This window comes from Macaca mulatta, chromosome 7 (genome assembly GCF_049350105.2).
Source record: "Macaca mulatta isolate MMU2019108-1 chromosome 7, T2T-MMU8v2.0, whole genome shotgun sequence".
Classification (NCBI taxonomy): Eukaryota; Metazoa; Chordata; class Mammalia; order Primates; family Cercopithecidae; genus Macaca; species Macaca mulatta.
The window spans coordinates 102,720,240-102,732,626 of NC_133412.1; the positions used below are offsets into that span (position 1 = coordinate 102,720,240).

The 12,387-nt window shown below is 36.4% G+C and overlaps 1 protein-coding gene across 4 annotated transcripts in view; it reads right to left on the minus strand.

Moving 5' to 3' along the window:
- The window catches only part of PRKD1 (protein kinase D1), a 365,670-nt gene that overhangs the window by 34,124 nt on the left and 319,159 nt on the right, over positions 1-12,387 (minus strand). For all 4 annotated transcript variants that reach the window (XM_015143474.3, XM_015143473.3, XM_077938770.1 and 1 more), the window contains one exon: positions 11,943-12,049. In XM_015143474.3, coding sequence (XP_014998960.1) covers positions 11,943-12,049 — 107 coding nt within the window. The remainder of the gene's footprint in view (positions 1-11,942; positions 12,050-12,387) is intronic.

Consider the following 12,387-nt stretch of genomic DNA (forward strand, 5'->3'; position numbering starts at 1 on the left):
AGTACATGAAAAGTTGCTCAGTACCAGATGTCATCAGGGAAATGCAAAATAAAATACCAGTAAGATACTATTATACACCTATTAGAATTGCCAAAATCTGGAACTCCAACAAGGCCCAATGCTGGCAAGGATGTGGAGTAACAAGAACTTTAATTCATTGCTGGTGGGAATATAAAATGGTACAGCAACTTTGGGAGACAATTTAGTAGTTTCCTACAAAACCAAACATATACTTAATATACTATCATACTTCTGGGTATTTACCCAAAGAAGTTTAAAACTTACATTCACACAGAAACCTGCAGAGATAATTGCCAAAACCTGGAAGCAACCAAGATGTCTTTCAGTAGGTGAATGAACAAACTGTGGTACATCCAGGGAATATTATTCAGTGCTAAAAGGAACTGAACTCTCGAACCATGAAAAAATATGGGGGAAACTCAAATGTATATTACTAAGTGAAAGAAAGCAACCTGAAAAGGCCACATACTATGTGATTACAGCTATGTGACATTCTGGAAAGACAAAAAGAGAAAACTATGCTGACAATAGAAAGATCAGTGGCTGACAGGGGTTGGGCTAAAGGATGGTTGAATATGTGAAGCACAGACGACTTTTAAGGCAAGGAAAATACTCTGTACGATACTATATGATGGATATATGTAATTATACATTTGTCCAAACCCATGGAAAGTTCAACATCAAGAGTAAACCATGATGTAAACTATGGACTTTAGGTAATTATGATTTGTTAAGGTGGGTTCATCCACTGTAACAAATGTACCACTGTGGTGGGGGAGATTCATAGGGGGTAAGGTATACATGTGTGGGGGCAAGGTGTATATGGGAAATCACTGTATCTTCCTCTTAATTTTGCTGTGACATTAAAATTGCTCTAAAAAATAAAGTCTTTTAAAAATATCACTTTAAATAAAAGAAACAATAAAACCCCAGTGAAATCTAGATGCTCTAAGCCCATCATCTGGACTCATACACTGAGGAATCATTGGCATTAATGCCTGTAGATGCTTGAATTCGATACTGTAATTTTCGGGGTGGGGGGAGTGAGAACTCAAGAAAGATTCACATAGCAAGGATCTTGTATGCATGCATCCCAGTTCCCACCTTCTAACTCCCAACCAAGGTCAAAAGAGTGTAATGTTGGAAAATCAGCAAAAAAAAAAAAAAAAAAAAAAAGGCCACAAAAGCAGAAAATTAATGACTAATTCATTTCTAAAAATTTGGTGTTAATAAACATTCCATTCTTCAAGTATGACCCCCTTCCCTTCATATCATTATTGGGTTTGTGTTTAGGAGACACAGAATATTAAAAGTGTGAATTATTACCAAAAAATAAAAACCACTGGAATCTACATGAAGCTGTTTAATTGTTTACAAAAATTGAAAAATGGAGCAAATATTTGGATTTTTCTTCTACTTGGCATGAAATGTCTGGAAATGAAGACACCTATGGAAAACTTTTTATTTCCTGTTAATCTACCTGGCTGGAAACAGTAACACAAAAATCCAATCTAGGCTTGGCATTAGATTTTAAGTGTAATTTTTGACAAATCCTATTACTGTAGTATAGCTTCTACATTTAGATGTCAGCACACCAAAAAGCATAACATTCCATGATGTGTTAAATAATGTGTGCAGACACATAATCCTTCAGATGTATTATATACCAGATAATGGTAACTAAAGTGAGCATGTAGGGTCTACTGGACAAGGTTAGATGACAGAATAGTATGTGCAAAAAGTCAAATGGTAATACCTTACATCTATATAAGCTTCTGTGGCAAAATGAGTTTAACTAACATATTCTTAAAGTTAAACAAGTTTCCAATTATGGGATTTCTCAGAATTGTTAATAAGTAAAAGGCTATGTTTACTTCTAAGACACGAGTCTTAGAACATTTTCCATACACAACATATACAACATTTTCCAAATTTTCTTGATGAAAAAATGTGCTTTCGCCCCTTCTATGAAGGAGCTCAAAAGACTAGTGTTCTTTGAAAGATATACTGGGAAATAATGATTTTTGAAATGTTTTATATAGGATTTAATTTAGTCCCCAAAAACTCCTATGAAGGAAATAGACCAAGTCAGCATGATTTCCAATGCACAGTTAAGGAAACCAAGTTTGAGAGAGATTTACTAAAAAACGGAAAATTTTTACTTGAAACCTAGCCTTTTGACACTTAACTTTTCACTATGACTTAACTTCTAACAGAATATCTATCTGGAAAATTTTCTAAATTAATTTTCTTTTTCTTATAATAGATAGTTGTTTTTCTCTATTTTAGACATATATATATATATATATATATATATATATATATATATATATATATATAAAACCTATACACTTTATTTTTGGAACATGCAAAAGACTGTAAGATTTCCTTAGAGCTCCAAAACATGTCTTGCCTATAGAAACAGTTTCATAAAAATCCTTCATGTAATAAAATGCAAGGAATGAAATATTTGAAGAAATATAGTACAAATTAGATGAAACAACAGAAATATAAACCAACATCTCAATACACACTGAAAGAGAAAGCATCCACATTTTGCACATTTTCCTCTAGAGAAATAATTGATTTCTTTGTGATTTAAAAAGAAGTCTCTAGTTTCCAAAAATTTTCATTTTCCCGTGCAGACTTAGCAAGATTATTCTCTGGTTTTCTGTCATAATTATCTCCTCTCTACTTACTCCTGATCATCCAGAAGATATTTAATCTTGTTCCATGAAGACAAGTTACTATGTTTTTTAGACAAAAAAAAGAATGATGGTAAGAAATGCTCTATTCTTTTATTGCCATGCCCTGCAAATCTGTATCCCCTGGTTCCCTCAGCTGTGGCTACATATTTCATTCAACAAATATTTCCTGAGTGCCTACCAGGGGCCAGCATTATGCTAAGGCATGTTCAGCTCCATCCCACTTAAAATTTTTTCTTGCCTTTAAACTTTCTTCTCTGTAATACATAAACCCAAAACACTGATCTGATCATAACAATTTCTTTTTGAAAACTTTTCAATAATTCATCATTGCCCAGGCATAATAAAATCCAACTGACTTGGTAACATATCAAAGGTTCTCCACGAACTCACACTAAGCCCATTTCCTCGTCTCATTGCAGGCTTTGTCCCACTAAAGCAGTCTCCAAACTAAGGAAGGCATACTCTGGGAGAGAAAAAGGAGTTTTTACGAGATATGTGAGCACAGAGATGGTTTTAAGAAAATCTGTTTTGTTTACGTTTGTATCCCTACTATGTGGAACACGCTGGCCATTCAATAATTATACTTTGAATGAACACATGCATGAATGAATCCTAACAGTCCACACATACTCTTCTAATACAGATCTGTCTAAGAATATCCTGTGGTCTGAAAATTTTCCATCCCGAAGTTTGCTTTCATGATGATTTTTCTCCAGTTTTCTAAAAGGAAGGCATGGATGTCATATATTCCAAATATTACTAGGGTGCTTTGCCATGGGGAGAAAAATACTTTCTTCCATGGGGAGAACAATAATGGGAAAATTTGAAATACTGTGTTGGTATGAAGTAAATGACCCTAATGAATTAGAAATCAATTCTTTTGCAACTTAGTTTCTAATTCAGGCTTTCAACAATAGTAAAGAAGGATTTAATGGATTTATAAACAGAGGGAGGATTAAAATGAACTTCTGAAGATAAATATAAATCACTGAGGTTTTTCTTTTTTTTACAACTCAGCTCCTATATTTTAAAAAAAGGAATAAAATTATTTCTGAACCCTGTCTCATTTGAGTAACAAGTAATGTTCACTCACCAATTTATGAACTAAATTTAAATCAATTTCATTAAATAATGCATTTCCAGTGATATTTTAATTTTTATGTTATACAAGCATAAAGATTTATAGAATATTTATCTTGCTGAATAATATCTATATAGTTATATAAGTAATAAGTGACAAGAGTTATGATAATAAATTAATCATGGAGAATATTTTAAACATTTAAATGTTGCCGTCAAGAAATTTAAAAATACGCACATGTACTTTTGTTTTTGAGACACAGTCTCTCTTTGTCGCCCAGGCTGGAGTGCAGTGGCATGATCTTGACTCACTGCAATCTCCGCCTCCAAGGTTCTCCTGCCTCAGCCTCCTGAGTAGATGGGACTACAGGCATGTGGCAACACGCCCAGTTACTTTTTTTTTTTTGTATTTTTAGTAGAGACAGGGTTTGCCATGTTGCCCAGGCTGGTCTTGAGCTCCTGAGCTCAGGCAATCTGCCCGCCTCAGCCTCCCAAAGTGCTTGGATTACAGGCCGGAGCCACCGTACCCAGCCGATATACACAAAATTTTATTGCAAAGAATTATGAAAAGTAGGGCAAGAAAAGACTTTAAAGTATAAAAACTCATTAAATTGAAATATAATTCTGTGGAGAAAGTGGAATAGGTTCAAGGAAAACAAGGAATGTTGCAAAATGTACTGTTGTTAAAGAAAAGCCTATTCACGTATTTTAAAAAATAGTTGATAAAGGGTATCAAACGTCTATAATATTTATATTATAATGGGTACATTTAAAGGAGTGATATGACAGCTTTATTGTGAAATACCAATATTTTCCATCCACTAGAAAATTAAAACAATTTTTGACAAAATAGTTCTAGATGCCAACTTAAAAATACACAAGGAGGTACAAAGTTTTCAGAATTCTTTTTGAGAGCACGTGAAGAAAAATGTTTGAAGATCACTCTTATAAAATAATCCAAAGTTTTCCGCTCAGCTTTTCAAAACTGTTTATGTTGCTGAGGTGGTTGCTTGGCCCTAACGACCCTTTCCACCGTTTCTCTGCCTATGAAAACCGCATGAATCTTTCCAGGTTTTGCCAATGCCAGGCTTCTCTTCAAAGCTCTCCCTGAATCTGTGGTAATCCATGACTTCTTCCCCTGTGCTTCCACAGCGATTCTGACTTCTAACTACTTGTATCTGACTGCCCAGAGTATCAACATTTTAAAGGGTTTTATTAATGTTTATATGGCCCGAAGGCCCAGCAAATCACTTTGTATAAAGGAATGAAAGGCTTCACAGGTACTGTCGAATGACTTAATATTTTCATTAATTGAAGGAAGAGTTCTTGCCTTCTTGAGAAATTGGAAGAATGATAGAAAAATACACAAAGGGAGAGAATATCTTGTGGGGAAAAACATTAGGGTCACATGTTTGGCTTTAGGCTGATTGGGTTCGGGTGGGGGCAGCACAGCAAAGTGGAGATGTCCTAAGGATGGAAAGTGAGACTGAAGTGCCTGTGGAAGACTGGACTCAAGAGCTGTATTAAGGAATGGCCTAAGAGATGACAGATGACTCTCTCAGAATGGATGACCTCGCTCTGGGAATGAGCTTCGAATGTGCGTAAATCCTTTAGATGAATGGAGGGAGAAGTTTAGGAAGATAGAGGAGTTAGCAAGGAAGGAAAAGTTGGTTCTGGTAAGTACAGGGATGAAGTGAGAAGAGAGATTTAAAAAGGAAGGAATGAGCCTTAGAAATCAAGGGTATGGCAAAAAAAGAAAAAAAAAAGAAGCCATGCATTGTCGTGTATTTTCTTTAAGAAAGGTGTAGAAATCAATGACAAGAGGGGAATTTATAAACAAGAAATGAAAGAAGAGCAGAGTACAAATTTGAAATGTGGCAGAGATTTGACCATAGCTATGAGAGGCAGCCTAGACAAATCAAGACCACACTTTGTTGTTATCGTTTATGGCTTTTTTCCAGGAGACAAGGTCTCACTCTGTTGCACAGGCTGGAGTGCAGTGGTGTGATCATAGCTCATGGCAGCCTTGAATTCCCAGGCTCAAGTGATCCTCCTGCCTCAGCCACCCAAGTAGCTAGGACTACAGGTGCATACTACCACACCGACTTAATTTTTTATTGAACAATACAGATTTATTGTCTTACAGTCTGGGGGTTAGAAAACAAACATGGGTCTTACTGGACTAAAATCAAAGGGTTGGCAGGGCTGTCTTGTTTTCTGGAGGTTCTAGAGGGGGATCTGTTTTCTTCCCTTGAATTTGAGTACCAAAAATGCTAATGTGAATATTTCACACCTTTTAAAAATATTTTATTTTAGGTTCATAGCGTTTGTTATATATGTGAATTGAGTGTTGTAGGGGTTTGGTATACAGATGGTTTCATTATCCAGGTAATAAGCATTAGTACTCAATAGGTAGTTTTTCAAACCTCACCCTCTTCCCATACTCCTCCCTCAAGTAGGACCTAGTATCTACTGTTCCCTTCTTTGTGTCCACATGTACTCAGTGTTTAGTTCCCACTTATACGTGAGAACATGCAGTGTTTTGTTTTCTGTTCCAGTGTTAGTTTGCCTAGGATAATAGCCTCCAGCTCTATCCATGTTGCTACAAAGACGTGATCTCCTTTTTTATGGCTGTATAGTATTCCATGGTATATGTGTACCACATGTTCTTTATCCAGTCTACCATTTTTTGCCATTTAGGTTGATTCTGTGTCTTTCCTATTGTGAGTTGTGAGTTACCTCTAGGCTGGTCTCTAACTTCTGGCCTCAACTGATCCTCCCACTTTGAGAGGGATTATAGGTGTAAGCCATTGTTCTGTTTTTAAATGAAGACAGACTTGGATGAGAAGAGAATATAAACCAGGAAAGTGGAGGTAATTTTATGAGATAAATACAGGAGAATAATTTATGAACCATAAAATTCATTTTTTCTACATTCTGTATTCTATATTCAGTACTTTTAAAATTCCAAAATGCTTTCATGTATTATCAATAGGAGCTCTAGTATTGTTCCTTGTATCAATAAATGAAAGTTACAATACAAGAAAAGGGGAAAAATATTAGTGAATCCATTAGAATTTTATGTACATGTATTTTTCTTAACCTTCATATGCACTGTGATATTCTAAAATTAGAAAATAAAAATTAGTTATGACTGAATAAGTCTGTTGATTTAAATTATAAAATACATAAAATATATCATACTAGTGTTATTTGCTTCAGATTTTAACCTTCTAACTGGCCTGGTGCGGTGTCTCATGCCTGTAATCCTAGCATTTGGGGAGGCTGAGGTGGGAGGATGGCTTAAGTTCAGGAGTTCAAGGCCAGCTTGGGTAACATTGTGAGGCTCTGTCTCTACCAAAAAAAAAAAAAAAAAAAAAATTAGCCAAGCCTAGTGGGGCACACCTGTAGTTCCAGTTAATCAAGAGGCCGAGGTGGGAAGATTGCTTGAGCCTGTGTCAAGGCTGCAGTGAGCTGTGATCATGCCACTGCATTCCAGTGAGATGACAGAGCAAGACCCTTTCTCCCAAAAAACAAAAAAAGCTTTTAAATGCTCTAAGATATATTTGCATGTCCTTATGAAGGTCACTTTTCTGTGATATCCTTAATAATCATAAAACATCCTTTTATTTTTATCTTGAAATGAATAACAGAAAATTCAAAAACAATATACACGGGATGATGGAAATGTTATGAAATAAGCTTAATGTCTACAGTAATTTTTTTGTTTTGAGATGAGTCTCACTCTGTCATCCAGGCTGGGGTGTAGTGGTACAATCTCGCCTCACTGAAACCTCTGCCTCCTGGAGGGTTCAAGTTATTCTCCTACCTCAGCTTCCTGAGTAGCTGGGACTACAGGTGTGCACCACCACACCTGGCCATATTTTTGTATTTTTAGTAGAGATGGGGTTTCACCATGTTGGTCAGGCTGGTCTCAAACTCCTGACCTCAGGTGATCTGGCTGTCTCGGCCACACAGCGTGCTGGGATTACAGGCATGAGCCAGTGCACCTGGCCAATATCTACATTAATTAACACCCATTGAAACATAATAATAACAAAGTATTTACAGATAATGAAAATAGAGCTATTCCAAATGGTATGAGATATAAATGATATGCCATTAACACTTAGAGTTGCCTTAATTTCAATTATTCAAAAATATCTAATGAGTTTAGTTTTCTAATGATTAAATCAGATCTTGGAAGGCCTTCATCTAAGTTATACAGAGAAAATGAAATGGAAAAAAAAATGGAGAGCTCTACTTTTTCTCACATTCCCTATTTACACAACTTTGAAGTCTTCTACAAGCTCAGGTGCTTTTTCACAAGAACAGAAACAAATCAAAATTTGATCTGAGGACCTAGCAGAGCTGAATGAGGAGGATTTTGCCCCACTGGCATTTCAACCCACATGGTCGCCTCTGGAGAACAAGGAGGAGGAAGGGGGAGGGCAAAACTTCTTAGGCCCTACTAGGGCACCAGCTTCCACAAGCTAGAGGACCACAAAGTAGAAGACACCAAATGCTTCTGGATATTACCTATTTATATGCAGAGGATTAGAATTTTATTTCTCAAGATTAGTAAAAGAAAATCTTCCTCTCCATTCAATTGACTTCAATCATGGTACTTTTTTTTTTTTTTTTAACATATGAGAGTTAGTGAGTTGGAAGCCAACCCCCACTCCCATCCTCATTAATATTTTATCTCTTCAGGTGCAAAATGGTGAGCTCTAGTTTTAATAATAATATAAAATGACACGGTGAGGGTTTCTGCAGAGCAAACACACAAAATCCTTTCTAACTAACTAACCAGCCTTTTGCTACCTAGTTGGATACTACGAATGTCACTTTATATGATAAGATGGTGTTTCTGTACAACTTTAATTAATTAATTCAACAAAAATTTATTTAGCAGCTGATGTATGCCAGGAACAATTTCTGGCAGTGGGGATACATTATTAAACAAATCAATGGTAATTGTCCCCCCCGAAGTGTGTATTCTAGTGGTAGGGTCAAGGTTGACAGTGGTGAGAGGAACTTGCAACAAATATAATAAATATAATTCTATAGCAGGTTAGAAAGTGATAACTGCTACAGAAAACAAAACATCAGGGTAAGAGAAGTATGGAGAAGGGGGTTTGGACTGCAATTTTAAATAGGGTGTTAGAATAGTGCTCATGTATCTGTAGAGAGTGATATATGAGCAAGGACTCAAAACAGGTGAGCTTGAACTTCACTGTCTTGGGATACTGAATTACTATCTTTCCTGAGAGACTAATGTATCTGACAATGGTAAAACGGAGTTCAAAAGGGTTTCTTTCTCTCTCTCTTTCTGTCTCTCTCTCTCTCTCTCTCTCTGTCTCTCTCTCTTCTCTTCTCTCTTTCTTTCTTTCTTTCTTTCTTTCTTTCTTTCTTTCTTTCTTTCTTTCTTTCTTTCTTTCTCTTTCTTTCTTGGTTTATTTTCATTTGGGAGACATGATTAGTTTCCTATTCTTGATGGACATATTTTAAAATAATTGGCAGTTTTATAATAAAGCATGAACTACTGAACCTAGTATCTGTATATAATTAAACCAAGCCTAGACATGACCCATTGTACAGGTTATGAGATTGAAAATTCAATACATAAATTTGTTGCAAATATCCAACTCAGCATAACTAAGCATAGCTGAGTGATACAATTTAAAGACCCATGACAGCAAAGACCTGTGTGCCTTTGTCCGTGCTGTATCTCCTGGACCTAGAACAGTGCTTGGCTCATCATATGTACTCAATAAATACTAGTTTGATGAATAAGGCAAAGAATGGTTAGGGGCAGTGAGGTTAAGTATAAGTAACGGAAACTTTTGAGATTTCAGGCTATCAGAGATGTTTGACCTTTTCGTGTGCTCTAGGAGCAGAACTGGACTTTCAACCTAACTAAACTCTTTAGAAAACCTTATTATGATGAAGATTTTCCAAATGTATATTTATTGCATCTGAGTTGTCTGCATCTAATATTTTAGAGCCGTGGTCCCCAACCTTTTTGGCAACAGGGATGGGCTTAGTGGAAGACAATTTTTCCAGGGGAGCACGGTGGCAGGAGTGGGGGAGGGTGGGCATTTAATTCTCATAATGAGTGCACAACCAGAAGATCCCTTTCTTGCACACTTCACAATAGGGTTTGCACTCCTATGACAATCTAATGCTGCTGTTGATCTGACAGGAGGCGGAACTCAGACGGTAATGCTTTCTTGCCCACCACACACCTCCTGCTGTGTGGCCCAGTTCCTAACAGGCCACGTATAGTTACAGGTCCACGGCCCGGGGACTGGGGACCTCTGTTTTAGAAGAGGAATTGGGAGGTAGTTTATATTTCAGGTGTATTTTTCTCCTTCCTTCCTTCCTTCCATTTTTTTTTTTTTTCCAGGAGTCTTGCTCTGTTGCCCAGGCTGGAGTACAATGGCATAATCTTGGCTTACTGCAACCTCCACCTCCCAGGTTCAAGTGACTCTTCTACCTCAGGCTCCCAAGTAGCTGGGACTACAGGCACCTGCCACCACACCCGGCTAATTTTGTACTTTTAGTAGAGATGGGGTTTCACCATGTTGGCCAGGCTGGTCTCAAACTCCTGACCTCAGGTGATCTGCCCGCCTCGGCCTCCCAAAGTGCTAGGATTACACGTGTGAGCCACCGCGCCCGGCCGTATTTTATTTTTCTACCTCTGGAATCAGTTGCTGATACTGTGTTGACAGACTTGGGGAAAGCCAATTAAAAGGCCAAGACACAGAAAATTAGAACCCCAACATCTAGTTAGTTTTCTGCAATTGCAGTAAAATAGAGAAAGATGTAACCGTGTTAACCATGAAGCTCTCTTCTACTATCGTATAATGAAGAATAAATATCTCCTGTACACATGCTGACTCTGGATTCCTTCCCTGCAATAGTATCTTCCTTCAGGAGACCACAGTGAGGTGGACACTGGAAGTGCAAAGGCCAGGTTAGGAAAGATGTCATTTACTAGAGTTTCAGATGTCATCTGCACCTCAATGTTCCAGTTGTTTGTAACTGATTAACAGACACTAAGCCATGAATCCATTAATTAGTATGTTCACATCCATGGTTCTTTTCTTCCCCATGTAAGCATACAGCATTGTGAGTTCTCTGTGCTACATTAGTTGTCTAGAGCCACAAAAACATCATCTTTAGAAATTCCAAGTCCCAGAAAAGTCTATGTTATTTTTCTCTGTATAGCAGGCAATATTTGTGGCTGTCTCTGTGTACATGAGCTCCTTTAGGGCAGAAATCATATCTTTTTCAGCTTTTTATTATATGAAACTCAACAAATGGCAGTTAAATGAAACTACAAATGAAGAAATGAAATGTTCTGTTTTGTGGAAAAAACTGTCCATTAAAACGGGGAATTAAAAATCATGACATGCTTGCACGAGAAGTAAAAAATTATGTCAGTTATATAACAACAGGAACTTATCAATGATCTCAATTGAGTATCCTAGATAGCCACGATGACTACATTTAGCAAACAACTGCTCTATTTCCCTTTGGTCTGCAAAAAAATTTTAATGGTGACAAAAATCTTTATCGCATAATATATTTTATTATCAAATTCTGGTTTGAAAAAAGGGACTGTTATTAACGAGAGAAGTTAAGTGACATGCTCGATGTCAAATGAAAGGCTTACAGTGAGAGACAAAGAGGGCATTAATAACATCAAGATGATCTGCTTCTCAGACACATCTCACTCCCGTAACTGATATGCTGACAGTTACACACCCAATTCATATAATTATCACAGCACAAAGAAGACGTGTTTATGACAGCAAGGTCATTTGTAATATAAAATAAAATGGTCTCAGCATGTCCACTACGAGTAAATGCTGAAACATTACCCATTTAATGAATATTAATTATATACTGAAACCTAGAATTAAATACATAAAAAAGAACAACTGCTGCCTAGACTCAGGAAAGACACTATTCAGGCAAGTTCTGATACTTGATCTGCCGTTTCAATTATTTTAAAGTGTTCCCAAATATTTACGCCACAGGTTTTTAGAGAAATTTCTTCGCTTTGCAGAAGTAAAGGATGAGGGATTTTCATGCCCTTCCCCTGAATGAGAACCAAAGAAGTACCTGTAGGATTGCAACCTCGTTACGAAGCTGGCTTTCTTGTTTTGTTGGAAATCGTAATTTGTCAATGATTTTAATAGCTACATCTCTTCCTGTTTTACGATGTTTTCCTTTAAAATGAAAAAGGGGAGCATTAGTATGTTATTAAATAGGATCTATCTTAAAGAACACTAAAATTTGCAAGGACATTTAAAGAAATGATAAACATATTTCACTGAATAAATTAACATTTCTAAAGAGCACTGACTTACACATATATATAAAGATTTCATTATTCTAAATCAAATATGTGCTTTAAAATTAGCCATAATTTAGAACACAAAAGAATTGGGGTATTAAAACCTATATGTATCAACAGCCTGGTATTTTTTACACAAAAATGTATGTCTTAGAAACAGAATATTGAGCTACTTAATACAGAAAATATTTGTTTTACCAGTAAATTAAC